The sequence below is a fragment of the Leuresthes tenuis genome, unplaced genomic scaffold (assembly GCF_036924035.1).
Source record: "Leuresthes tenuis unplaced genomic scaffold, fLeuTen1.0.hap1 SCAF_20, whole genome shotgun sequence".
NCBI lineage: Eukaryota > Metazoa > Chordata > Actinopteri > Atheriniformes > Atherinopsidae > Leuresthes > Leuresthes tenuis.
The window spans coordinates 2,735,859-2,763,396 of NW_027325374.1; the positions used below are offsets into that span (position 1 = coordinate 2,735,859).

Sequence of the window (27,538 nt, forward strand, 5' to 3'; positions counted from 1 at the left end):
AAACATTTTTATTAAATCCATTCAATGAACATTACATATGAGAAGCCACATGAAACTAATTTAACATCGGCTATAGCAGTACTTCTGGAGAAAGTACTTTCTATTTTATTTGTTTTTTCAAAATGCCATCAGATCATAAAGTCATGAGGGTGAAAAGAAAAGTGAATCCAAGAGATTAAAACCCTCAAAGTCTTTATTTATTTTCTAGTAACATTACAGCAACTCTCCGGCTAAACTGTTTGTACCTTTTACCTTTTACCTTGTACATGAAAACTTTCCTGTTAGTTGATAAGGTCAATCAGATACTTTATATTTCATCAGGGAGATAAACCGGGACACATTGCTTTAAGACAACACTCTTAACAACAAAAGGTTTAATACCCAGACTGCAAAACGTTGCAGTTTAAAAAGAAAGATAGAAAACTGGAACTGGACGACAATTTAGTATTCTTGATTTGTTTCAAAAGTTTGCGATGCAGCTTTACCACAAAAGTGATCACATGCCTACATGTGATATCATTAAGATGACAACGTGATGGCGTCAACTCTCACAAACAATAATCATCACTGTTGACTAATCTGCAGACTTTCACACAACAGTTCACAAGTTCAACTCATGTCCTGCACAAGTCTTTTCACTTTTTTGCTTCCCCTTAAACATGCGATTCATTCTTTTTCAACTTCGCTCTCACCAGCGACTGTTCAGCGTTAAAACGAAAAATTGTTCGGGTTTGATGCTCAAAGGAAATTTGCAGTGTGTGTGTAGTGTCATGCTCAACTCCTCTGACCTTCATAGGCAGACTTTTTCACCTGTAAATGTGATACAGCAGCTGGTTTGTGACCTTAGAGCAATTTTTGATGAGCCTGGTTTAAGTTTTTGTGACTGTTTCACATTCTCAGAACTCCACTGCTCGAGATTCCCACAGTTAGAGATTCTCTCAAACCAATCAGCGCTCTGCAGTCATTCTGTGTCAGATTAGCTCAATCCCAACCTCAGTTGTAATGGCAATATTGGCAGTACTGAAATAGTATCAGTTGTGTTACGACATGTGATGGGGAATGCACTTGTCAAACAGCTGACCTGTGTGACCTGTGTCACAGTCCAAGTCCAATGCTGGGATGGAGCCTTCACATAAACACACTATTGAAATGTGCAATAGTGTGTTTGTACAACACCTTTTGGATTTGGGCTCTGACACGGATTCATATGGCATCTTAAGCAAAGCAAAAAAATGCTTATTCTCATCAGAAAATTGTACTGAAACTCAACTGTTTCTTTATTTTGTGGAGTCTCATGTGGGACTTAAGTACCCCCCCTCGACTGAATCTTTTACCACAAACACCACAACTAAATGTTGTTTCGCCTGTGTGAATTCTCATGTGTCGGCTCAGATTTTCCTTATATTTGAACCTTTTCTCACAGTTGTTACACTGAAACAGTCCATTTCCAGTGTGGACTCTCAAATGTTTCTTGAGATCTGTTTTTTGGTGAAATCTTTTACCACAAACATCACAGCCAAACAGTTTTTTTTGTGTGTGAACCCTCATGTGTCGTTTCAAGGTTCCTTTTTGCGTAAATCCTTTACCACAAACATCACAGTCAAATGGTTTTTGTCCCGTGTGAACACTAATGTGTTTCTTAAGATTAGTCTTCCTGTTAAACCTTTTACCACAGTCATCGCAGCCGAATAGTTTCTCCCGAATGTGGTCTGTGGTCTGTGAGTCCAGTTTTGGCTTCATTCTAAAACATTTCCTATTCACCAAACATTTAGAAGATCTTTTTCCTGTCATGTGTCTCTGAAGAGACTGCCTATGCTTAAACGTTTTCTCACAATAGTTACAATGAAACGGTTTGTTTCCTGTGTGGACATTCATATGTTTCTTAAGAATCGTTTTTTGGTTAAATCTTTTATCACAAACATCACAACTGTATGGCTTCTCTCCTGTGTGAACCACCATGTGTCTCCTCAGGCTTCCTTGACATGTAAATCCTTTACCACAAACATGACAACCAAACGGCTTTTCACCTGTGTGGACCCTCACGTGCGCCTGAAGAATCATTTTTCGGTTAAATCTTTTACCACAGTGGTCACAGCCAAATGGTTTGTCTCCTGTGTGAACTCTCATATGAACCTTCAGATTTCCCTTTCGGTTGAAATTTTTACCACAAACATCACAGCCAAATAGTTCATCTCCTGTATGGTCTGTGGTCTGTGAATCTACACGTTGTTTCACTCTAAAGCATTTCTTTTTAACTAAACAGCTGGAAGAACATTTTCCTAAATTATATTTCATGTGTCTCTGAAAACACTGTTTGTATTGAAACTGTTTACCACACTCAGGGCAGCTGAAGGAGGTTTTAGAAGGGTTACATCCTAAATCACTATTTACACCTAACCCAGGTGACGTGCACTCAGTCCAGTCAACACCACTGTCCTCTGTTTCTGGTCCTGATATTGAAGTTTTTTTCCAATAATCATCATCACTGACTTCAGTCTCAGAAGAGTCTGAATCCTTTTCATCAGTATTTGGTTGTAAATGACTGTTTGGGTCTGGGTTCCTGGCTGGTTCACAGTCCTCTTCATCAGTTTCTGTTTTCATCTGTTCAGCTGAGCTGCTGGATGGGGGTTCTGTGTCTCTGCTGTCCTCAGTTTTGATTTGAAGTTGTAAGGACTGAGGTTTCTCTTCATCATCTTCAGTCTTCAGAGGAACAGCAGCGAATGACATCCTGGTGATATCGGTCTCCTCTCCATTAAGTTCCTCCTCTTCCTGTTTTATGTGGGGGGGTTCTGGGTCCTGCTGGTCCAGACTGAAGCTCCAGGGAACCTCTTCTTTAATCACCACCAGCTGCGGCACATCTCCAGGTAACACTGAAACACACATGTTCGTTAAAGACAACTGAAAGTTTGGGTGCTGACAGTTTTGAAATTATAACAGACCAACATGATCACCTCCTGGATTAGACTATAAAAAACCAAAACTGCTGTTCTAAAAAGACCTGAAACCATTCAGCCAAATCATTCCAGACAGTGGAGAATAATTAATCAAGCTTTAGCTACACAGCATTTTACAGCACTTTGAGCAAAATGACTGAGAGCAGCGTCACAAAACAGAAAAGTCAGGAACTGGAAGATCCGAGGGCTCACTCAGGTTCACAAAGCAACAAGACTTCTGACAGGCAGTCTGTTGAAAAGCCATTTGATGTCTTATAAATTAGTCAGATAGTTTAAAAACCAATAGGAAAAGTAGCAGATAACCAGTGTATCAAGACTTTAAAAAGAGCGTAACATGTGCTCCTTTTCTTAGTCAGTGCTCAAGCGGTTGTGGTGAGTTCTGAATTAGCTATAGTCAAGCCTAATAGTTATAAAAGGGTGCATTAGTTTCTCTGTATTACTCAGAGAGAGCATTTTAGAGAGATCTTTTAAATGATAAATAGTAGATTAAGGCGCACCTCGGTCTCCAACTGTTCTGCACAGCAGTGAGGACAGGTGTTTCACACACTTCAGTAGGTTTCATTTGTCGTGTTGGTGAAGTGGAAAAACTGGTGACACAATACCTCTGATACATCAGCAATATTATCTGCAGATGTTCACCAGCTGGACAATGGCGAGCCGGGTGCTTTGATGTTGTTTCAGGGGGTCGTGCGCCTCCCAGTTTTTGTAACCTGGAGGGAAGTGTGTGAGCAGGTCTGTCTCTACAAGCTTCGACCCGTCTAAACCCAAGTTACAAAAACATTAAAAGACTGTCCAGAAGTGAAACGTTTAAGTTGTGTATTTGTTTCCTGTACAACTCCCTGTAGTGTTATTTCTCGTTATCATTTCCTCAACAGCAACTTCTGTTGTTTGTTTTCAAGACTACAGTGAATCCAGCGCACCTCAAACGCTGGTATAAGCAGTTATGGTGCATAATCAGCTCATTAAAACTCAACATAAATGCAGGAGACCCAACACTAGAATTATATTTTAGCTTGAGAAAAGCCCTGGGATGTTTGACTTCTGGGTGCTTTTGACTAAATGTGCCTCAGGTTGTAGTCAAAGTTATTATGCTACATACAGACAAACAGATGTGAGTCACTTACTGAGATCTTTGCTGTCTTGTGTCTGCTCCAGTTCTGATGTGGATGCTGCAGGTATGGGGGGCACCAGACTGGGTCCTCTGGGGTCATCTGGTTGGAGGCTCCTCCTTCGAGGCATCCCTGCTCCACCTGTGATTCTCCTCTTCACAATCCTTGTTTATATCTGTAGATTTATTCAGATTTTATGGTGTATACACTGTATCTTCCTCTGTTTTTCTAGCACAGCAGTCTGAAACTGTAAATACACAAATATCAACCATTAAATATCCGTACATCGTTGAATGCCACCTGTAACTGCACCACAAATGCGCTGTATACAAAGGATCAATTTAACATCATCTGTACATGTATGAAACGTGTGCGCCACCATATTTGCTTGTGCATACAATTTTCAACCCTGGTGGATGACGTCATCCTCATCCCATAAATCATTACGGATTATATGACCCGGATATCTTACTTTGTTCACCACTTCTAAAACTTTATCTGCTAAATAACATGAAGAAAATGTTAGTGTCATCACAAAGCTTTTTTTTTTAAATCTATTAAATTATATTTTAATAAAATGACTCCTTTTTATTTGTCCTTATTTTGCAAATGCATCGCGCGCTCCGGATTTTAGTGAATGAAGTGTGACGAAATTGGACGGAAAAGTGACCAACACCATTGATGATGGGTCATATTCCGCAGATTTACAGACTCCATTTACGCTCCTGGTTAGCATCACACCGCTATGACCATGTTCTAACTAACGCTGTCAAACAGCTGGTTACATTTACACTGGTGGGTTAAATTACCTGTCCAGCAGAAAACAGACAACTTCCGCGTCTCTCTGAAAACATTTGTCCCTCATCAGTGATTTCCAGCTGGGAAAGGCCACACCAACCTTTATCCTTGTTATCTGCCGTCCTCTTTCCAGCTTTGGTTCCGCTTCTTTAAAGACGAGGATTCGCGCGAGCTAACGTCACGACAGCAGCTGTTCTGTAAAAACGAGGGAAAACTCCTCAGAAAGCTCCACACAACACAATACAACACAACAACAACCAGCAGCTGCATGCCAGCCAGTCCTACCAATATTTTGTTCCCCCAATGTAACGCGAAACAACCAACCGAAGGTTCCTACAGCAGCATTTTACCTCCGGGGTGTTAAAACCTGGCGCACCTTATTTATATGGAATGTTTGACATATTACTCATTTCAATGTCTTATTTTCCTTTATCTATTATTTAGCTCGTGTTCTTTGGCCTCAATTCTATCTGTATGACTGTTTTTATTGATTTTTTTCAAATAAACAATGTCAATAAAAGTTCTGATTTAGTTCATTAACTATTGATGATAACTATTTTGTTTACTGCCTGTTTGCCTAACTTATCTTAATTCTGTTCAAATTAAAATGTTCAAATGGTAAATATTGTTTCTTTATGCTGATGGGGGACTGGTGGGAACCATGTAACTGTTGCACTGTGTAGCAGGGAAAAAGAAAATAAAGGTCGGATTGGGTGGATTTTGCATGTGGTTTAGATCTCAGGTTGGACTCTGGTTGCTGCCAGGTGGTTCGGATGGATAATCTGGAGCTAGTGTAGGCAAGGACATGGAAACTGGGTATTTGTTGTATTTGCTGTTGGGGTATTTATTCCGACTTGTCCAGGGTGTACCCCGCCTTTCGCCCGATGACTGCTGGGATAGGCTCCAGCCCACCCGCTACCCGATTAATGGATTGACGGTATAGAAAATGGATGGATGGTATTTATTCCCTATTTGATAAGAGTGCTCCATTTTCAGCTACATCAGTGTCACAGAGGACATTTATGGGATGTATGATGTGAAAAGAAATCACTTAGCAGAACATGCTTTTTTCTGCAATCAGGAACTGTGATATGACGAAATTGATAGATTAGATTAAATAATTGAATATAAACAAATTTTTGACTCGTTTTTTGCAGTTCGTTCATAAAGAATGACCAATTGTTACGTATAGAATAGTATGACATGTGAGGTTCTTTCTATTTTACTTTTTTACGTAACTACGTGGGCAATGAGTTCCCCAAAAAGTGGGATGCAGTGAAAATGAAATAAATACAGAGGTGAGAACGTTTTGTCTGCAGCGCTGTGTTGAAGGGGGGAACAAAATAAAGGTGGGATAGACTAGCATTAAGCTAACTGTTGTGGTCTTATTCCGAGCTTCCAGCAGAGTTTTCTCCTTCTCTACAGAACAGTTTCTGCTTCTGGTTAAAATGTAGTGTTGTGACAAGTTTTAAAGCCAAACTGTGAAAGACGGAGGGTCATAGTAGCTGAAGAAGAAGCGAGGGAGCGTGAAGAAGCGGAACCAAAGCTGGAAAGACGACGGAAGAAAACAAGGAGAAACTTGTGGAGTGCTGCTGCTGCAGGGCCGAGCTCAAATCGCTGCAGTGGCAACTAACAGCCATACTTCCGGTGGCAACCTGAGCTGCCACAGGGTGCCAGAGGGTGACACGGGATGCCATAGCAACTGTAAGATGCTGCCACAGCCTTACCACGACGGCTGCCGCTGTTTGTGGAAGCCAACGGTGATTATCCGCAAACGGGTTGCCAGTATCCTTACCAGCCTGTTAATCGCCTGTTACTCAGTCACTACTTTCAGATGATGGTGTAGTTATTGATTATTCTAAAATAAAAAAGTACTTGACCTATAATACAAAGTCACTGTATTTACTTGAGGTGGAAAGTACGTCTTATATAGCTGTATATATACAGGGCTCTCAAGTCTCACGCATTTCGCTCTTTTGTCACATTGTATTTCTCACGCTGAAAAATTAGAATATAAATTTCTCTGGCGCGCAGCTATTGCTGGGAAAGGGCAGGAAACAAGTATGTCTCCCACGAGTCTGAGTAGAGCAATTATTAATAACAACAACACTAATAATAGTTTTATTAATGAAAGACCCCCATTGCTGCGACCCCCAGTCCGCCGCCCCGAGGGTCATTTTATTGTTTACACACAATGTTTTCTGTATGCTCGCAGTTTTTTTTCTTACATTGGTGTTATTTTCAGATGGATTCATCAGTAAAACAGCTGCAGATACATCTTATTTTCCCTGAAAACTGAAGAAAACGACAGATACATTTGTGACAAAAAGAATCACAGGTGGAGCAGGGATGCCTCGAAGGAGGAGCCTCAGACCAGATGACCCCAGAGGACTCAGTCTGGTGCCCCCCATACCTGCAGCATCCACATCAGAACTGGAGCAGACACAAGACAGCAAAGATCTCAGTAAGTGACTCACATCTGTTTGTCAGTCTGTAGCATCATGGGACACCTTTTTACTGAACTGGTACTTTGGGGAGAAAATACAAAATGGTGGTCTGAACAGATAATGAATACATTTGCAGTCACATCACAGATAAATATGAATGAAATAGTTCCCAAATATATGAAATTAGCTTTTGAAATTAGCTGAGCTCTCTGCTCTGATTCCACTGAGCTGCAGATCTGAGGTCAGTATGAATGAATGTAGACGCCTACATGAGTGGCTGCTTCTTTCATCTCGGTCTGATTGTAATGAGTCCAAAAGCATGCTGTGCTAAACACAAATTAATAGATTGACTTATCTTTCCAGTCGGATGCTGCATGCTGCCAAAACCAAGGTGTTAGCGGTGGGACGGGGAATAATAAAGATTTGCTGTTAGAATTCAGTCGACCATCAACATTGTTTTTGAAGCTTTAAGTTCAATCTCAAATAGGTACATATTATAAGGATATTTACATCCATTAATACTCCCTGCATGGCCCCCACTTTTATTTAAAGGAAAGAATTAACATATTGGAGGTGGAACAGTCTAAACTGCTGCCATGGAATCTCAAAGTTCAAAGTATCAATTCAAGTGAGAAATTGATTTATGTTTTTTTATGGTTGCTGCAGCTGGTGGCCCCACCGCTGTGAGGGAGAGAAGGGTCAGAATGAACTAGATGTTTTCAAAAAACCTTACTGATGAATTATGTGAATGCTGTAAATAATCTAGACTTAATGTTTTCAGGTGACTTTTACTGTGAGGGCGTAAATCAGATCAAGATGAGCTCACATGTGAGTCACTGGCTTGATGTACAGCAGTAAACTTCTGAGAAATTCATGGCACTCGTAATCCTAAATAAATAAACCGCTAACAGTTGTGTTGCTCTGACTGGCTGCAGCTCAGAGCTGGATATAAAAAAACTAAGTATGGTCATGTTATTTGTTCAGTGTTTTTGATCTAATTACAATGGTAGTAACACAATATTGTGTAAAACAACATAATAACATTATCTCCTGTCTACATTTTGCACTCACTAAACTATCTTTTTCCTGGTATGAAGAAATACGATGAGAAAAAGTTTAAAAATTATATATTTCTTAATGGCATCCATGATGTGTAAACTAGCCAGTGATGTTAAACAAAAATGACGACAGTTTATACAACATCAACTTTAAGCTCAGGTGAAGTTTTTTTCCATATTATTTTTCTTTGTCTTTTATATTTAAAGTTTTATTCAAACTGAGTATTTGCATAAAATCACAATAAACACCAAATTGTTCATCATGTTTTCAGTGTTCCCTGCAGATGTTCAGCAGCTGTTGGTGATTAAAGACGAGGTTCCCTGGAGCTCCAGTCTGAACCAGCAGGACCCTAAAACTCTGCACATAAAGAAGGAGGAGGAGGAACCCTGGACCTGTCAGGAGGGAGAGCAGCTTGATGGGCAGGAGCAGACCGATATCAGCAGGTTCTCACGGACTGAAGTTTCTGTTAAAAGTGAAGATGATGAAGAGAAACCTCAGTCCTCACTGCTCCATCAAATCAAAACTGAAGAAAACAGAGAGACAGAACTTCCAACCAGCAGCTCAGCTGAACAGATGAAAACAGAAGCTGATGGAGAGGACGGTGGAGGACCAGAACCAGCCAGGAACCCAGATCCAAACCGTCATTTACAAACAAATACTGATGAGAAGGAGTCTGACTTTTTTGAAACTGAGGTCGGCAAAGATGACAACGATTACGATGAAGATGATGACTTTTGGCAGGAACCTTTGTCAAATTCTGGAGCTGACTCTGAAGACAGCAGTGACAGTTTGAAGGAGACCAAAGCACCTAATCCAGGTGTAAATAAGAATGGAGGATGTAAAACTTCCAGAAGATCCTTCAGCTGCCCCAGTTGTGGCAAACAGTTCCTATATAAACAGTCACTCCAGAGACACCTGAAAGTTAACTCAGGAAAAGATTCTGCTGGCTGTTTGCTGAATGAAACTTGTTGTAATATGAAACAAAATGTGGATTCACTGATGATAATCCACTCAGGAGAGAAACCATTAGGTTGTCATATTTGTGATCGACGATTTAACAGAAAGACAGACCTGAAGATACATGTAAGAGTTCACACTGGAGAGAAGCCATTTGGCTGTGATGTTTGTGGTAAAAGATTTAATCAAAGTGGACCCTTAAAGAAACACTTGAGAGTTCACACAGGAGAGAAACCATATGGATGCGATGTCTGTGGTAAAAGATTTAAACAAAGGACACATCTAAAGACACACATGATTGTCCACACAGGAGAGGAGCCATTCGCATGTGATGTTTGTGGACAGAAGTTTAAACGAAAGACTAATCTTAAGGGACACATGAGGGTCCACACAGGAGAGAAGCCATTTTCCTGTGATGTTTGTGGAAAAAGATTTAAGCATGAGACCAATCTTAAGGGACACATGAGAGTCCACACAGGTGAGAAACCATTTGGTTGTGATGTTTGCGGACAGAAATTTAAGCAGGAGACTAATCTTAAAGGACACATGAGAATCCACACAGGTGAGAAGCCATTTGGTTGTGAGGTTTGTGGCAGCAGATTTAAACAAAAGATAAACCTTAAGACACACATGACGACTCACACAGGAGAGAAGCCATTTGGTTGCGAATTATGTGGACAAAAATTTAATCGAAAGACAAATCTTAAGAAACATATGAGAATTCACACTGGTGAGAAACCATTTAGTTGTGATGTTTGTGGACAAAGTTTTAACCGGAACTCAAATCTGAAGAAACATAAAAGAATCCACACTGGAGAGAAACCATTCTGTTGTGATGTTTGTGGTAAAAGATTTAAACAGAAGACACATCTTAAGATGCACATGAACATCCACACAGAAGGGAAACCATTCAGCTGTGATGACAGTGGATAAAGATTTAAGATACAAGTCCCTAAAAACACACAAATGTCCGTACGAGAAAAAAAGTGTTGAAGTGTTTGTGTTTGCTTGAAATATTTTTTAAAGAAATCATGAACCATGAACAACAAACAGGGTTTAGGGATTTCTTCTACTGAAACAATTAGAATGTGGTTGTGTTTGCTGGTATCAGGAACTAAACAGACTACCAGAAATATTTAGGCTCTTAAAGCCTGACTGCTTTTCTCCTTTCTGTCTAAATCAGATCTCCACCATAGCTTAGAAATTCTGTTACCTCACAAATCTTTGTATCGTCTGTAACAACAGCATCGATACTCAATTTTTCCACTTAATTCAGTAAATAGGGGAACGTCACCGCACAGCAGAGCCAATGTGGATAAACGACTGGAGAATATCAACAACAAGGCAGCAAATCAGAGAGTAGAATAGTATTTTCCAAATGTTTTACCATGGCTACATGCAAAAGCGTGAGTCAAGATAAACCTCAGCACAACCCAGTAGTAACATATAATAATAATATATAAGATATAATCATATTTTAATGTGTGAAAAAATGTGTATGAAAACATTTAGCTGTGTGAAAGTTTGAAAATCAAATCTAAAAATACTCATTAAATCCAATAAACCAAAATTGTTATCTACATTAGAACAAAGAAAACATCAAATCTTGAAAGTCATTTTTTAAATTCTGAGGATTTTTGGGCACTTGTTGCCCTTATTTGGAGGATGTTTGGCAGGAAGACCTGGGGTTGGGTCCCCACACCTCTGGGTGTGACAGGAACTACAACCCCCCCACAAACAGTTAGTGTTCCTCTGTTAGAGCATCTCATCTCACCTCATCTGACCTACTGTCTTTACACTTTCTTTTTTTTCTTATTTATTGATTATGTATTGTCTTTTTTCACTGAATTAGGACTGCACCGACTTTTTTTGTTGTACATGTTGCAGTGACAGTAAAGAGATTCTGTTCTTTGCATCATCTTTAGAGAAAATAAACAGCTCATTTCAGTCATTTGGGAACCTTCATCGGCTAAAAAAGACAATTTGACCGGACGTCAGATTTTTGTTTCTTCTTGTCACACCTGCTCCACATTAAATGGTCACTTTTCTCAGTATATATTATCCAGTTGGTTTTCCTTGTTTGAACTGAACTCTCCCAGCCCTCACCTAATGGCTGTAACATTTGTACACATGACAAATTAAACAACTTGACTTGGACTTTACTTGACTTGTTCAGTTCTAGATGGCTGCAATTTTTGGGTGCTTCAGTTCCTTTTTCTGTGTCCATTTACATCCCATTTCTGGCTTTCTGAACTGCCTCCAGCTTTGTCCGACCTTCTCTCAACCATGGAGCAGGACATCATGGCCTTTCTTTCCCCAAACCAGATTTCCTCATTTAAAACCAAGAAACAAAAAGGGGAAAAAAAAGTCCTTTTGTTCAGGAATCACAACAACTGAAGAGTGACACGTTTGAAATGGCCCACGCTGACTTTAAAAATCATTTGATAATTTACCTGAAAACAGCTAAAGATGTAGGATCAGCTTTTTTCTTACAGCTGATATCCATAAAATCCTAAACAGTGTTAGATGTTATTACTTTTAAAAGGAACTAATTCGATTACAGGATTACTGCCTTCAAAAATGAAGCAGTGATTTATTACATTATGAACACCTCTTTGCAATTTGTTGTGCACTTTAGATAAAAATGTCAGAGTTCATCCACCTTTACATACGCTGACGCCAGCTCATCACATCGCTTATAATGTGTGTAACCTGAAGCAGGACTGACTTTATTCATTATCGCACTTTATTAATGATTACACAATACAAATAAAAAACTAAATGAGGTGTCTGGAGCTCAGTGCATACACCCAAACAAAATGCTAATGGTCAGTAACATCGGATCAGAAGTGTTATACTATCAAGTGTCTTGGTTACATCTTATTTTTAGGTTTTCTCTTTTTGTTTGTCCAGCTATACAGTAATTTCTCTGTTCAAACTGAGTTAGTATAGGTGACTGATGGAAGAAAAACATTTTACACTCAAGTTGGGAAAAGCTAACATTATGTGCATTTGCTGAGGTCTTTTTTTATAGAATCTGCCCATTACTTACTGCATGACTTCACTGTTATTGTTTGTAAAACTAGACATTTACGTACAGGAACATTTGTGCAACTCTGTGAACCAGAATGCAAATGGATTGTGGGCCTCTATGCTGACAGATGATACCTGTCATCTTGTATTTGAAATTGTTCTCTTCAGCTTAAATGTTGAACAAACTTATTTGGAATTTAAATCTTTGGAGAACAAAATTAGTATGTGTTCATTTAACTGTAAATTCGCCCAGTAAGGCTAATTAATACTTAAAATAATTAAATATGAGACTCAAAAAGGCTTTCGCTGATTACAGCAATTTATGAATATTAGTCGTAACATCTCGATACGAGTCATAGAACTCAAGGGGATGAGTTATTTCAGGCCTAAAATCAGTTTCTAACTCATTGTGAAGTGCTATGGGGAACTGCTCGGCCCCGGCGGAGTACATCCAATATACACAGTTTATATGAAGCCACAGCAACACTCACTAGGTTAAAAAAGAGGATAATAACAATTATCTTACAGAAAGATGGCGACTCTGACGTTGTTGGTAGCATTTTTCTCACCACATAATCAGCCAAATGTACACTCATCTCTTTTGGAGTGACAGCTCTGTAGCTGGGTTGAAGCTGGAAATGTTTGTTTTGGAGACGTAATGGTGTGAACTTGTTTGTTCTGCTGGTGTTTTATGAGAAAAATCACAGTTTTTACACACACTTATCACCCAGACACATCATCTATCATCTTTGTTTGTTTCATGTTTGTGTTGTAACAACAAAATGCACAGACAGTAACAGATTACTCACTTGAAAAAGTAACTACTAACGGATTACTTGAATTGTCATGCTAATACACAACATAAATAAACACCTTCAGGATTTATATGTTATCAGGTAACATGTCAGCAGTGTGGATTTGATAGATGTACAAACCCATTTTCCATCCAAACACTAGGGGAACAATGTTTAATAGTGAATTGTCAGTCACCAGTATGTGTTTCCCTTGCTATAATGTACAAATTACGACAAAACAGGTTGAAAATCTCTGCACTTATGTTTCACTCTGATGTTTCAAGACAAAAATAAAGATAAAACCTTAACACTAGTTGACGTTTCAACTCACCCTCAAAAGAAAATTAAGAAGAATAAGTGTAATTTTGTTGTGTTGTGAACACAACACGCACTTAAAGTTTATGTAAACTAATTTATTAATTTCTTAAAACACCATGTACTTAAAAGTGAAAAAGAAACAATATTTTTGGGCTTCACGGTCTCCGTAACAGCTCCGCAGTACTGGACGTCGGGAGCGAGTTTTCGCGAACGCGCGCTTCTTTTACTGTTTGGACGGGGCGGGGCTTTGGTGGAGACAGTGCTCGAGAGCTTCATACAACAGCTGCATTAAACTTAGGTACACGAGCACAAATTAGGAGCGTCAGGCGCTCCGGTGAAATCCTTTACCCTAAAAATTTAGTGTCATTTAAAACAAAACGGGAGAATCTTTCTTTAAGATTCATGTTTCGAGGGGGAACGCAATTATGGTCGGAATCAGTAGCATGTAGCTTGATGTAGGGGCTTTGTTTTCGAGCCTTTGTGTGTGTAAGAAACGGCTACTGATGGTAGCTGATCGTGGAGTGTTGTGAGGAGTTTTGGAGGCTAAACTGTGACAGATGGAGGATCAAATCAGCTGAAGCTGCTAAACCAAGCCGAGAAAGACGAAGAAAACAAGGAGAAACGTTGGTGTGGCCTTTCCCAGCTGGAAATCACTGATGAGGGACAAATGTTTCCAGAGAGACGCCGAAGTTGTCTGTTTTCTGCTGGACAGGTAATTTAACCCACCAATGGAAATGTAACCAGCTGTTTGATAGCGTTAGTTAGAACATGGTCACGAGCAGAGTTACCGACACAGGAAACCTTTTTCTGACTGTCAGCAGGGTTGTAAGTTGACATTTCCGCTCCGAAACTAGTATTTCTCTTTGTTTTTGGACCAAACATCCAACAGCCTGTTCTATGAAGCTGGATTAGTGGTTTAGCAGGTAGTTTACAGAGATGTATCACCATGGCAACGGATGCTGGAAACCTAACCCGCTCTGGGGCAGATTTCAGGTAAAATCACAGCCTCCTTAAAGTTCCTGGTGTGACGTTAACTCACTGATGTCAACATCTTTATCAGAGATGTAAGAGATTTCCTGACTTTTTCTCATACATTGTGATTTTTACAACGAACTTATAAAGACGTTGAATTAAAAACGAATTAAAATCCCCTAAAAACCTTTTTTGTTTAGTGGCTGGATGATGGGAAAGTGAAATTAGACTTTTACAATAAACACTGACTGGTCTGAATCACTTTTCTTTATTTAGCGCAGTGTTTAAAACAGACAGAAAACTTTAACACCTACAGCATAACGTGTTCAGGATATGAATGAGCTTATTGAAATGTGCATTCACACTGTCAGCTGCGTTCTTTTCCCGATGGATCATCTTTCCTTCCTGCTTTTGCTGCAGCTGTGTTACTTTTCTGCTGGCACAACATGACACTGATTGGCTCTCTGATGCCACCTTCACCTGTTTTACGTTAACGTGTACAAATCTAACCTGGGCTGACTCACCGAGCTGATGACCAGCGTCGTAGCACTGCTTAGAGAGATCTCTGTTGTTAGGGTTAGTTAAACCAGGTCAGATGCCCTGGATGTTTTGAACTTGTTTAAAAGTACACAAACAGCTTTGGTACTCATGTCAGCCAGTGTCAGTGAAGGGGAAGACTTCAGCCAAGATGGAGAACATTTGTGTCAGCCCGGGGAGTTTATTTATATTTCTTATAGTGACTGTTGCACATATTTCTACTTCTTAACTGCTGTTGTAACCAGAGACGGTCTGGTTTTCACACATCATGAACGGATTTAACTGTCTTGTGCAGATGAACTGGAACAAGGTTTCCTTAAAGAAAATGTTTTTTCTTTTTATTGACAATTTAGTAACAAATTCTAGCAGGTAACAAACAGCAAACACAGTTGTGATGAACATGAGTTATGGAGCTGTTGTTGGGGTTCATGTTGGACGTAGCGCTCCAGTTTGTTTCGGCCTCAGTGTAAATCGTGGAGTCTGTGCGCCCTCTAGTGGTCAAACTATGGTTTAACCCCACTCGAACCATCGCAGGTAGTCATAGTAACTTTATTAGTCCCTTTGAACAGAGTACTTCAGGTGTACGGTGCATAAGGAGGTTAAAATGTTTTTATACAGAGCAGATTAAGTTGGATATACAGTGAGATAACATGATAGCAGCAGAAGCAGTAAATTAAAGTGCAAGACGGTGATTAGTGTCAGTGTGGCCTGTGCAACATGGAAAGTGTCTCCAAAAAAAATGTCTACCCAGAAGAGATGATTTTTTTAATTACATTTAAAGTAAAAGTGGCCCTCTCTAGTTTAGGTATTTGTTGTTTTCTTTGTGAGTTTGTGTGAAATTACTGAGAGCGGACTGCAGGTGACGGGTCGAGGGAAAGAGGAAGTTGTGTGCTTTTGTAGTTCTAAAGGAAAAGAGATGATCTTTCAGATCTGGTGTAGAAAGTGTTTAGTTTGTGAAATTAGCAGATTCTCCATTAAAGATATTTTAACGTTGAGCTGTAAGTTGTTGAGTCTGTTTTCTCAGCTTTTAAATGACAGATTATATTATTATAGAACTGCATTCTCTGTGTTACTGTTGCTTCTCCAGCTGTGAGACACGTTCAGGTCCTAAAACATACCTGGAGAGGAGATGGTCGAGGCTGTATCAGGTCAATCCTACACTTTAAATTGAATTCAAAGTACATTTATACTTTAGTCACAAACTGATTAAAGACTCATCGAACAGTAATGATTAAATGCAGCCGTGTGCTGCAGCTTAACTATGTTCAGGTCACATTTCAGCTTTCACCTATTCTGTCCCCGTTACTCTGCTTGCCTCTTTGGTGGGAGGAGCAAGACATTGACTGTGTGTTTTCTTTTCTTTTTTTAATTGATTAGCTTCATGTCACTATTTTCAGATGACTGCATCGGTAGAACAGCAGAAGATCCAGCGTATACGTCCTAAGAGCCGAAGAAGACTATCGATGCATCTGTGAGCTGTGACAAGGTGGAGCAGGGATGCCTGAGAAGAGGAGCATTCGACCAGATGACCCCAGAGGATTCGGTTTGGTGCCCCCCATAACTGCAGCATCCACATCAGAACAGACACAAGACAGCAGAGATGTCAGTAAGTGACTCACATCTTTGTTTGTCTCCATCTGTGACATCATACTCTGATGGCCGGCATAAAGCTGAGCTGTCGTCACGATGTGAAGACACCGGGGGGAGGAAGCAATGCTATGTTAGCCTCTCCTGTCTTCATACCTGGTCTGCTTGGCAAAACTCCTGTTGCAGCTTCTTCATCTCACATTTGATTCATTTCTAGTTGATGCTCTGAATCTTGGCCAACTGGCTCAGTCAGATCTTGCAAAGCCTCCATCTTTACATTCAGGAGTCTTTCTTTATGGCATTAGCATGTTTATAGATGTCTTCAGACCTAAATGTACTCGCTTTACTGCCACTTTTTGCCACTGAGTGATGGAGGAGATGACTTTGCATGGCAGAAAGCCGCAGGTGAACACCTGTAACCTGCAGCATGTTCACCTGTATCACACAGCCGCTGGTCTGTTTTCTGAGTTTCTCTTTAGCGCTTCACATTTTACTAAATGTTTTTTTGTTTTTTTTTACTCACTGCTGCAGTTACCACATGTTAGATTACCTTAATTTTGAGATTGAAGCGTTTGTGACTCGGCCTCTGCTGGCTAATTTCATCAGTGTGAGAAAATGATCCTCTCCTTTTCATCATTTTGATTTAGAGTATCTTGATGGATTGTAATAGTAATACAATAGATGAATGCAGAGATATTAATGCATCACATGGTCCAGAGCTTCATATCATATCATATTCATATAACTCTATGGAACAATGTACAATATAAAGAGAATCATTCAAAGGAGGTCATAAAAAAGGGAGAAATGAACATGAACTTGTTCAGTTTCAGTCTGTGTGAACTGAACTTTGAACTAGCTCAAATGAAAAACTAGCTTCTAATCCCACTAGTTGAATGTTTTTCCGTCAGTTTAAGCCCTCATGTTGCATCGAGTTACAACAGTGATGCAGGTGCATGCTCTCAATTGCCCATAATGTCCACTGCAAATATTTTAGTTTGTGATGTGATTTATGGTGTATAAAGCTGCTGGAAGGCCGAAGAAGAAGAAGCCACCTCTTGGGCTTCTGCCACAGAGAACAGAGCAGTGAAGCCCCACTGATTTGAATCCATCTGTTATCATCTGTTTATCTGAGGTCGGGCCGCAGAGGCAACAGGTTCAGGAGGGAAACACAGACATGTCGCTAGATCGAATCTAACGATGCACTGGTGCAACACTTAAAAGAAACTTTTTTCAGATACTTTGAGGGTTATTTTTCTCTTTTCAAAGACGTTACTACCAAAAAATGTTTGGAACAAACAAGAGCTACTTTCTGTGAAGGACAGTCCCTCTCTGCTTTGTATGGGTTCATTTCATCATGAACACTGCAGCCGATCCAATGAACAAGGAGCCAGACGACAGCTGGTAAGGACCCGAATGTGATTTATGTTGCTTCTGGTCTAATAAATTAAAAAACAAGTATATTCATTAAGTTTGTGGCACCTTTAAGTAATGCACTAAGTAATGGCGCCTCCCAATTTGGCCTATTCAGAATTTTATTGTCTGTTAAAGCTTTGCAGACTTTTAGGGGGCAGCCATATGTATCATGGGACAGTGGTTTCACAACTATTTGAATATGTAAACTACCAGGGTCAGGTGACATAAAAACTACAGTAGTTTACACAACTTCAGGCTCAGTTCAATCAAATCACCAGTTCTGTTTCTGTTTCTTTTTACTTTTTAACATTTTCTAATCAAAGGGTGACTAAAATCAAGGATTAGCATGAATACAGGTGTTGTGTTTACAGTTGTTCATTATGTTTTTCAGTGTTACCTGCAGATGTTCAGCAGCTGTTGATAATCAAAGAAGAGGTTCCCTGGAGCTCCTCTCTGGACCAGCGCGACCCAGAACCCGTCCACATAAAAGAGGAAGAGGAGGAACTCTGGATCAGTCAGCAGGGAGAGCAGCTTGATGGAGAGAAGGAGACAGACGTCAGCAGGTTTCCATTTAAAGTTGTTACTGTTAAAAGTGAAGATGATGAAGAGAAACCTCAGTCCTCACAGCTCCATCAAATCAAAACTGAAGACGACCGAGAGACAGAACCTCCAACCAGCAGCTCAGCTGAACAGAGTAAAACAGACACTGACGGAAACCGAGCAGAACCAGCCAAGAACAGTCAGTTCCAAGCAAATACTGACGGAAAGGATTCTGACTTTTTTGAGACTGAAGTCAGCATAGACGAAAATTGTGATGATGATGATGACGATGATAACGATGACGACGGTGATGATGTTTGGCAGGAACCTTTGTCAAACTCTGGACCGGAGAGTGAAGACAGCGATGACAGTTGGAAGGAGACCAAAACACCGAAGTCAGGTGTAAATAAGGATGGAGGACATAAAACCAAAAAGTCCTTCAGCTGCTCAAAGTGTGGAAAACGATTTCTTTCTAAGAGGTCTCTGCAGAGACATGTGACATGTAACTCTGAAAAAAGCTCTTCCAGTGGTTTGGTGAATGAGACATGTCTTTCTGTGAAACAAAATGCAGATTCAGAGACAGTAATTCGCTCAGAAGAGAAACCGCTAAGTTGTTATTTTTGTGATAAACGATTTAACAGAAAGACAGATCTAAAGATACATGTAAGAGTTCACACTGGAGAGAAGCCATTTGGCTGTGATGTTTGTGGTAAAAGATTTAATCAAAGTGGACCTTTAAAGAAACACTTGAGAGTTCACACAGGAGAGAAACCATATGGATGCGATGTCTGTGGTAAAAGATTTAAACAAAGGACACATCTAAAGACACACATGATTGTCCACACAGGAGAGGAGCCATTCGCATGTGATGTTTGTGGACAGAAGTTTAAAAAAAAGACAACTCTTAAGGGACACATGAGCGTCCACACAGGAGAGGAACCATTTGCCTGTGATGTTTGTGGGAAATTATTTAAGTATGAGACCAATCTCAAGAGACACATGAAAATACACACAGGTGAGAAACCATTTTGTTGTGAGGTTTGCGGACAGAAATTCATGCAGGAGGCAAATCTAAAAGGACACATGAGAGTGCACACAGGAGAGAAGCCATTTGGTTGTGAGGTTTGTGGAAGCAGATTTAAACAAAAGGTAAGTCTTAGGACACACATGACTACTCACACAGGAGAGAAGCCATTTGGATGTGATATTTGTGGACAAAAATTCAATGAAAAGACAAATCTTAAAAAACATATAAGAATCCACACAGGTGAGAAACCGTTTAGTTGCGATGTCTGTGGACAAAGTTTTAACCGGAACACAAATCTTAAGAAACATCTAAGAATCCACACAGGTGAGAAACCGTTTGGTTGTGATGTTTGTGGTAAAAGGTTTAAACAGAAGTCGCACCTGAAGACGCACATGAACGTTCACACAGGAGAAATCCCATATGGCTGCGATGACTGGAGAAAGATTTAACCAAGACAAAAAAAAAAAAAAAGAAACCTTTCACTTAAAGAATCCAACCATCCATCCGTTTTCTATAACCGCTTAATCCAACTCAGGGTGGCGGGCAAGCTGGGGCCTATCCCAGCTGTCATTGGGCGAGAGGCCGGGTACACCCTGGCTGGGTCGCCAGTCCATCACAGGGCTCAGTTTGTGTTAGAAATGTTTTAATAAACTGTACAAACATACAAGTCTACTTTATTATTTGAAGGATTTTTGACTGGTTGTGTATTTCTAGCATTTTGGGGTAATAGCAGTATATGCCTCCAACACAGTCTATAAATCCTGTTACACCTCAGAGATGGAGTCAGCACCTGGTGCACCGTGGTGGTTAAATCACTTGATAAGAAAGAAGCAGCAATATTAAGAACAAAGCAGCAAATCTCAGCAATCAAATTCTGTTTCCATGTTTTGGCTGTTAAGGATCTGCTAAAACACAAATGAATGATCCACACCTCAGCACCACTGTGCATCGAGCACATTTATCTGTGTCAAATATTTTGTATGAATGTTAAACCATGTGAATGTTTTTATTATCATGATTTTATTATTTATGAAGCAGATCTATAATAAAAACATACAAATAAGGTCACAGTTCTTTAGTAAAAAATAAATCTGTAAACAGAACAATCCTCATGTTTTGTGGATTTTTTTCTTCTGTTTTCAGTGTTCAGATGTTTTCATGATAACTGTGGTTCTTATTCGATGAATAAGAGTTCAGGATTTTTTGAGTCTATGGGGGATTTTAGTTTTTTTCATGAACTTTGAAAAAGAAATATTCTACATTACATTTAATATGATATGTTTGACGTAACATTTGTTAATGTGATAATGCAATAGACATAGTATCTTCAGTGCATTTTGTAGAATATTTGTTTAATATTTGTAGATTCAGAGCTACAGACCCACATCACGTGGTCTTTTTTTCCTGAGAACTTAGGAATTTCTCTTAGATTTAGGAGTTTTTTCTGAACCCACTGACCTTTTCCATCAAGGTCAAGGGAAGAGCCAAAGAAAGGATGGTTTTACGTAATTTTTTTTACTATTCTTTTGAAACCCAGGTCCGAGCTTCCTAATAAGCTCATTCTGAACACATACTCCTTATTTTCCTTTGTTCAGTGCCAGATTCTTGCCGTTGTTTCAGTTTGTGTATCACACTGTCACAAACAAGTTTCTTACTGTTGCCGGATTGTCGGCTACTGCAGTTTTTTTTTTTAAATTGCATTAATAAAATTCATTCTTTATTCTGCCTGTATGCATATGGGTCATCACTGCTTTTTTCAATTATATATCTGCAAGTTCAAAACAGATCTACAAGTGCAATCTTCAAGTTAAGATGTTGTTCTGGAGGCTTCAGTACAGTGCCAGAACCAGTGCAGAACCAGTGCAGAAACTACCATAACCACCATGAGAGAAGCCTGACACGACACATATTATTCTACAGCCTGGTCCATCAGAGGTGAGTAACAAAACTTTAAACTGTGTAGAATCTGGTCTATCAACAATATTTTTTAAGATAATTGAGTATTTCTTAATTTTGTTTTGTGTATGCATTACATATTTTAAAGATACAATTATTTAATGCAGATATCAGCAGAGAATATCATTTTTATGTCACAGTACTGCGCAAACGTCTTTAACCACACTTTTCTGTATATTTTGCTTCCAAGCAGCCAAACTCTTCTAATGGTCTTGAGCTAAAGTCATCCAGAACAGAGTCAAATAAAACACTGGATATACTATGAATACGTTATATAAGAGGAAAGCGTTTGAATTTTTCACTTTATAAAATGCTTCGGTTGTTTTTCGAGGGTAGGAACCGTTTGTTTGCTGCGGTGTGTTGCATGGGGGAACAAAATAAAAGTGGGATTAACTAGCATGCGGCTAACTGTTGCGGTCTTTTGGGCTAGATTTGATCGTCTCTGCTTAGGAAGCTGTGGTGCTACTGTGAGGCCAAATTGTGACAAATGGAGGATCATAGCAGCTTAAGAAAAAGCGAGGGAGCGTGAAACAAAACGAAACCGAGAAAAACGACGGTAAAAAAAAAACAAGGCTAAAGATTGATGTTTCCTAGCTGGAAAAACGATGATGGACGAATGGTGCTAAAGTTGGCTTCCGATTTGTCTGTTGGAGTACATTTCACTGCTAATTTTTATGTCATTTACTCCGGTGTTGTACCATCCACAGAGTTAAAGACACTTGTTATCCAGCCGATTTTCCAGATTGGTGTGTGTCCGTGTTCAATATGATGTTTGTTGTTGAGCTATTCTTGATTTATTGTGTTGTTTGTCCAGACGAGACAACCCTCCCAGCACTGAGAAGTGAATTTTACCTTTGAAATATCCTAATTTATTTACAAATTATTGTACCTCTGTCTCTCTCTCTCTCTCTCTATCTGTGTCTCTCTCTCTCTCTCTCTCTCTCTCTCTCTCTCTCTCTCTAATATTTATTTATTATTACTGTTATTGTGTAGATGTGATTAAATGTTCCCTAAAAGTTTTATAAATAACTGATTGAATGTTTGACATTTATCTAATTACAGTTGCAGACAGCTGTGAAAGAGCAGAGGTTACAGCATATGCAACCTAAGATCTGACAACCGACAGATGCATCCCTGAGTAACAAACAAGGATTGTGAAAGGGAAAATCACAAGTGCAGCAGGGATGCCTCGAAGGAGGAGGAGCCTCCAACCAGATGACCCCAGAGGACTCAGTTTGGTGCCCCCCATACCTGCAGCATCCACATCAGAACTGGAGCAGACACAAGACAGCAAAGATCTCAGTAAGTGATTCACATCTGTTTGTCAGTCTGTAGCATCATGTGACACCTTTAAGTTACACTGTATTTCAGCACAATATAATTTCTAATATAAGGCAGTTTCCTTGTGATAAAAACCCTAATAATATTTTATAAAACAGCTGAATTAGTTTCTTTTTCATGGTGACAGAAGCCTAGCTTTGCGCTGGCTGGAGCACAACCAGGCAGTAGCTATTTTCACATCACCTGTAGTGTTGCTGTTGTTGGAGGTATGATTACAAATCACCTGGTAACAGTTTGATGTATCTTAATGCCTTGCATCCTGATATTTCTATGAAAAAACACATGGCTATATTTTCTCTGATGAAAAGCAGTTAGATTAGTCTGAGTTATTTTTTTATTTTGTGCTTTCAAACGTCAGACAGCTGTGAATTGTTCATATTTTCACAGAATCTCCCAAATGTGACACATATGATTAAATAATAAGAGGTGTCAGTCCACATAACTTGATGTAATAATGTTCAATCTAAACGAAACTGAGCCGGAAGGAGAAGCTTTCAGGTTACTGCTCCATCTTTGTTCCGACCCTCACCTGTGCTCACAGATCTGGGTTCTGACCCAAAAGTTTTCTTTAGAGGGGGGCTGGGCTCAGCCTTAGAGATAGGGGGAGGAGCTCCACCATCCGGAGGGAGCTCAGAGCCGCTGCTCCTCCACATAGAAAGGAGTCAGCTGAGGTGGTTGCTCTGGTTAGGATGCCTCCTGGTCGCCTCCCTTTGGAGGTTTTTCGGGCGCGTTCAACTGGGAGGAGACCTCGTGACAGAGCCAGAACATGCGAAGGGATTATATATCCCATCTGGCCGAGGAACATCTCGTGATCCCCCAGGAAGAGCTTAAGAGTGTTGTTGGGGAGAGGGATGTCTGGGTTTCCCTCCTGGACCTGTTGCCTCTGTGACCTGGCCTGGATAGGCACAATAGATTGATGAAATCACTATAGTTCTGAGCTACGCTTAAATAAGTTGCCTGCTGTTTAAGTGGCAACTGAAAATATGTTCATATTACTGACCAGTAACTGCGTCACTGTATGTTTATTTATTTGTATTAATGTCTTTTTGAAAAAAAAAAATCCTGTATTAATTTTGATTGATTCATTTCTTTTTTTTTTTTTTTTTTAAGTCTAAGTTGAAGTTAAAATCAAGTTGGCCTTTTAATATTTTCAATACTATTAACAATACCTGAAGATCAGGGTTAATATAAACTCACAGTTGTCCTTCATACACCTGTGTCAGTGTTACCTCCAGATGTCCAGCAGCTGTTGGTGGTTAAAGAAGAGGTTCCCTGGTGCTCCAGTGTGGACCAGCAGGTCTCAGAACCGCCCCACTTAAAGAAGGAAGAGGAGGAACTGTGTAGCAGTCAGGAGGGAGAGCTGTTTCATGAACAAGAAGAGACTGATATCACCAGGTTCCCATTCACTGCTGTCACTGTGAAGAGTGAAGATGATGAAGAGAAACCTCAGTCCTCACAGCTTTGTCAAATTAAAACATCCAGCAGCTCAGCTGAAGTCAAAACTGAGGACATCAGAGAGACAGAGCCTCCATCCAACAGCTTAGCTGAACGGATGAAAACAGAAACTGATGGAGAGGACTGTAGCAAACTAGAACCAACCAGAAACCCACATCCAAGTAATCATTTAGAACCAAATATTAATGAAAAGGATTTAGACTCTTCTGAGACTGAAGTCAGTGACGATGGTGATTATTGGCAAAAATCTTCAGATTTTAAATGTGAAACAGAATACAATAACAAACAATGGAACCAGACCATGGTACCTGAATCAGGAATGAATCAAGATTTGATTTGTGACACTGTCAAAAAGTATTTCAGTTGCTCTGACTGTGGTAAACGGTTTGTTTACAAGCTCTCTCTTATGAAACACATGAAAGTGCACACAGGAGAAAAATCATTTGACTGTGAAGTTTGTGGGAAAATATTTGAGTTTAAGTCACATTTTAAGAACCACCTCAGGGTCCACACAGGGGAGAAACCTTTTGTGTGTGATGTGTGTGGTAAAAAATACAAGCACAAGTCGCATCTTACAGAACACACAAGAGTCCACACAGGACAAAAGCCATTTTGCTGTGATGTTTGTGGTAAAAGATTTAATAACAAGTCACATTTTAAGAAACATGTAAGAGTTCATACAGGTGAGAAACCTTTTGCTTGTGATGATTGTGGTAAACGATTTAACCAAAGCTCACTTCTCAAGACGCACATGAAAGTTCACACTGAAGAGAAACCGTTTGGTTGTGATGTTTGTCGTAAAAGGTTCAGTGAGCAAGGAACTCTTTTAAGTCACATGAGAGTCCACACTGGAGAAAAACCATATGCTTGTGATGAGTGTGGAAAAAGGTTTGAATATAAGTCACTCTTTAAGAGCCACATAAGAGTTCATACAGGGGAAAAACCCTTTGGTTGTGATATTTGCAGTAAGAGTTTTAAGCATAAGTCACATCTTAATGGACACATGAGAGTCCACTCAGGGGAAAAGCCATTTGGCTGTGAAGTTTGTGGTAAAAGATTTAATTATAAGTCACATTTCAAGAACCACATTAGAGTTCACACAGGGGAGAAACCTTTTGGCTGCGATATCTGTAGTAAAACATTTACACATAAGTCAATCCTTAAGACACACATGAGAGTTCATACAGGAGAGAAACCGTTTGGCTGTGATGTTTGTGGTAAAAGATTTAGCGAGCGAGGAACTCTTTCAAGCCACATGAGAGTTCACACTGGAGAGAAACCTTTTGCCTGTGATTACTGTGAAAAAAGATTTAACCGAAAGACACATCTTAAGGGACATATGAGAGTCCACACAGGAGAGAAACCTTTTAGTTGCGACGATTGTGGGAAAAGATTTAACCAAAACACAAACCTTAAAAGACATTTAAATAAAAGCAATAAATTGATCAAAACATGCACGACTGCTGCCAGTTTCTGAACATTTTGCTTAATCTCAATCAACTTTCAAACCAGTAGATTAAGTGAGATTTAATGTTATGCTGTTTAGCACTTTTGTTAGAAATGGTATGAAGATGCATGTTTTTCCATCCAGTAGATAATTGTGTTTTTTATTTATTTTTCATTATTACCCTGCAGCGGCACAGTTCTTGGCAGGTATTTCCCCCTGATTCTTATCTCTTTGTCTGTGGCATTCTTGGACTTCAGCTTTTGGGTTTATACCAGCCAATGACTTTGAGGACTATAAAATATAGCAATCAGTTCAAACTACTGCCACATGCTTCAATATAAAATCTGCCAATGAAGCAACCTCTCACAGAGTTTGTGTGGAGGTCTGGGTTTGTTCATCTTTTTGAAAAGTAACCAAAATCACAAAATCAGGCTCTGTTTTTACCAGGTCAAAAACTGATAGCTTAACCTAATTTTGAATTACCGTGATTATGGAAAGAAAATCTTGTGGCTTTATTACTAACATAGCTAACCTGCTGGAGACAAACACATGGATTAGTCTTTCTAAATCTGGTTTAGACACTATTCATCCAGAATGTTACTGCTCGAGTCCTGACTAGAACCAGGAAATACGACCATATTAGTCACACTCGGCTCTCTGCACTGGCTTCCTGTCACTCAGATAATAGACTTTAAAACAGCTCTGCGCTCCTTGTGTACAAGTAAATCTCTGACATGTTAGAGCCATATGAACCAACTCGGACTCTGAGAACCTCGGGTACGGGTCTCCTGCTGGTGCCCAGAGTCAGGACTAAACAAGGTGAGGCTGCATTTCAGTTTTATGCTCCTAAAATCTTGAACAGTCTTCCAGAAGATGTGAGACAGGCCTCAACTCTGACAACTCTGAAAAGGGTTCTATTTAGTTGTACATATGACTACAAAGTATTTTAACTGCACTCTTTGCTTTTGATTTAATTAATTATTTTTTTATGTTTTATGGAATAACATATTTGCCTTCTTGTGATTTTATGTAGTTGTAAAGCACTTTGAATTGTGCTCTACAAATAAACTTGCCTTGCCTATTCCTTTGATTCTGGTAATGTTTTTTAGATGGTAAAAAGCTGCTGATGTTATTGATTTAATGTGACTGATAGTACTTTCTCTTTGTTTCTGTGGGCCACAGACAATAATTTCAGTTTTGTCTGAGTTTAGCTGGAGAAAATTGTTTTGTGTCCACACACTGATCCCTTCTATGCAGTGACACAATGTATCTACAGGCCCGTGTTCTCCTGCCATCAGTGACACGTAGATCTGAGTGTCATCTGCATAGTTGTGGTCACATTATAGCTGCGTGTTAGCTGGCCTAATGGAAGCATGTACAGATTAAACAATAGGGGTTCCAGGACTGGCCCCTGGGGAGCCCTACAGGTCATAGCCATTTGGTCTGAGACACAGTTACCAATTTCAACAAAATACTTCCTGTCTTCTAACCTCTGTAATAAGATCTCACGGTCAACTGTGTCAAAGGCAGCACTCAGGTCCAGCAGAACTAAGACTGAGACTTTGTCTGCGTCTGTGTTCAGGCGAATATCGTTTGTCACCTTGATCAGAGCTGTCTCTGTGCTGTGGTGGTGCCTAAAGCCTGATTGGAAAGTATCAAAAGCATTGTTAGACAGGAGAAAGTCAGTAAGCTGTTGATATACAACTTTTTCTAGGACTTTGCCTAAGAATGGCAGGTTTGATATGGGCCAGTAGTTGTTCAGTACTGTAGCATCAAGACTTCTCTTCTTTA

At 39.7% G+C, this 27,538-nt stretch overlaps 5 protein-coding genes across 9 annotated transcripts in view; 3 read left to right on the forward strand and 2 right to left on the reverse strand.

Moving 5' to 3' along the window:
* The window catches only part of LOC140278884 (uncharacterized), a 243,468-nt gene that overhangs the window by 32,599 nt on the left and 183,331 nt on the right, over window positions 1-27,538 (reverse strand). The window lies entirely within an intron of this gene.
* Window positions 53-5,161, reverse strand: LOC140278511 (uncharacterized). Of its 3 annotated transcripts, none has more exons than XM_072373539.1 (3): window positions 4,962-5,161; window positions 4,079-4,310; window positions 53-2,870 (listed from the first exon to the last, which is right to left on the reverse strand). In XM_072373539.1, exons 2-3 carry the CDS (start codon window positions 4,191-4,193, stop codon window positions 1,246-1,248), a joined length of 1,740 nt encoding a protein of 579 aa, XP_072229640.1. In that variant the 5' UTR covers window positions 4,194-4,310; window positions 4,962-5,161; the 3' UTR covers window positions 53-1,245. The 3 variants fall into 3 exon arrangements, with proteins under 3 accessions (XP_072229640.1, XP_072229641.1, XP_072229639.1); XM_072373540.1 differs by having other exon boundaries at window positions 4,079-4,238; window positions 4,873-5,161; XM_072373538.1 differs by having other exon boundaries at window positions 4,873-5,161.
* On the forward strand, window positions 7,089-11,840 carry LOC140278512 (uncharacterized). 2 transcript variants are annotated; one of them, XM_072373542.1, is made up of 2 exons: window positions 7,089-7,325; window positions 8,651-11,840. In XM_072373542.1, the coding sequence occupies exons 1-2, from the start codon at window positions 7,211-7,213 to the stop codon at window positions 10,255-10,257; spliced, it is 1,722 nt and encodes a 573-aa protein (XP_072229643.1). In that variant the 5' UTR covers window positions 7,089-7,210; the 3' UTR covers window positions 10,258-11,840. The 2 variants fall into 2 exon arrangements, with proteins under 2 accessions (XP_072229643.1, XP_072229642.1); XM_072373541.1 differs by having other exon boundaries at window positions 8,639-11,839.
* Window positions 14,067-21,220, forward strand: LOC140278514 (uncharacterized). Its single transcript, XM_072373543.1, has 3 exons — window positions 14,067-14,181; window positions 16,376-16,584; window positions 18,373-21,220. Exons 2-3 carry the CDS (start codon window positions 16,476-16,478, stop codon window positions 19,995-19,997), a joined length of 1,734 nt encoding a protein of 577 aa, XP_072229644.1. The 5' UTR covers window positions 14,067-14,181; window positions 16,376-16,475; the 3' UTR covers window positions 19,998-21,220.
* LOC140278507 (uncharacterized) lies at window positions 21,903-25,834 on the forward strand. 2 transcript variants are annotated; one of them, XM_072373530.1, is made up of 3 exons: window positions 21,903-22,060; window positions 22,567-22,806; window positions 24,069-25,834. In XM_072373530.1, the coding sequence occupies exons 2-3, from the start codon at window positions 22,689-22,691 to the stop codon at window positions 25,775-25,777; spliced, it is 1,827 nt and encodes a 608-aa protein (XP_072229631.1). In that variant the 5' UTR covers window positions 21,903-22,060; window positions 22,567-22,688; the 3' UTR covers window positions 25,778-25,834. The 2 variants fall into 2 exon arrangements, with proteins under 2 accessions (XP_072229631.1, XP_072229632.1); XM_072373531.1 differs by lacking the exon at window positions 21,903-22,060 and having other exon boundaries at window positions 22,522-22,806.

Coding starts and splice junctions, on each gene's coding strand:
- LOC140278511 (XM_072373539.1), bottom strand. CDS start 4,193: ATGCCTCGAAGGAGGAGCCTCCAACCAGATGACCCCAGAGGACCCAGT. Junction 2,871..4,078: donor ACAAGACAGCAAAGATCTCA/GTAAGTGACTCA, acceptor TGTGTGTTTCAG/TGTTACCTGGAGATGTGCCG.
- LOC140278512 (XM_072373541.1), top strand. CDS start 7,211: ATGCCTCGAAGGAGGAGCCTCAGACCAGATGACCCCAGAGGACTCAGT. Junction 7,326..8,638: donor ACAAGACAGCAAAGATCTCA/GTAAGTGACTCA, acceptor TCATGTTTTCAG/TGTTCCCTGCAGATGTTCAG.
- LOC140278514 (XM_072373543.1), top strand. CDS start 16,476: ATGCCTGAGAAGAGGAGCATTCGACCAGATGACCCCAGAGGATTCGGT. Junction 16,585..18,372: donor ACAAGACAGCAGAGATGTCA/GTAAGTGACTCA, acceptor TATGTTTTTCAG/TGTTACCTGCAGATGTTCAG.
- LOC140278507 (XM_072373530.1), top strand. CDS start 22,689: ATGCCTCGAAGGAGGAGGAGCCTCCAACCAGATGACCCCAGAGGACTC. Junction 22,807..24,068: donor ACAAGACAGCAAAGATCTCA/GTAAGTGATTCA, acceptor CACCTGTGTCAG/TGTTACCTCCAGATGTCCAG.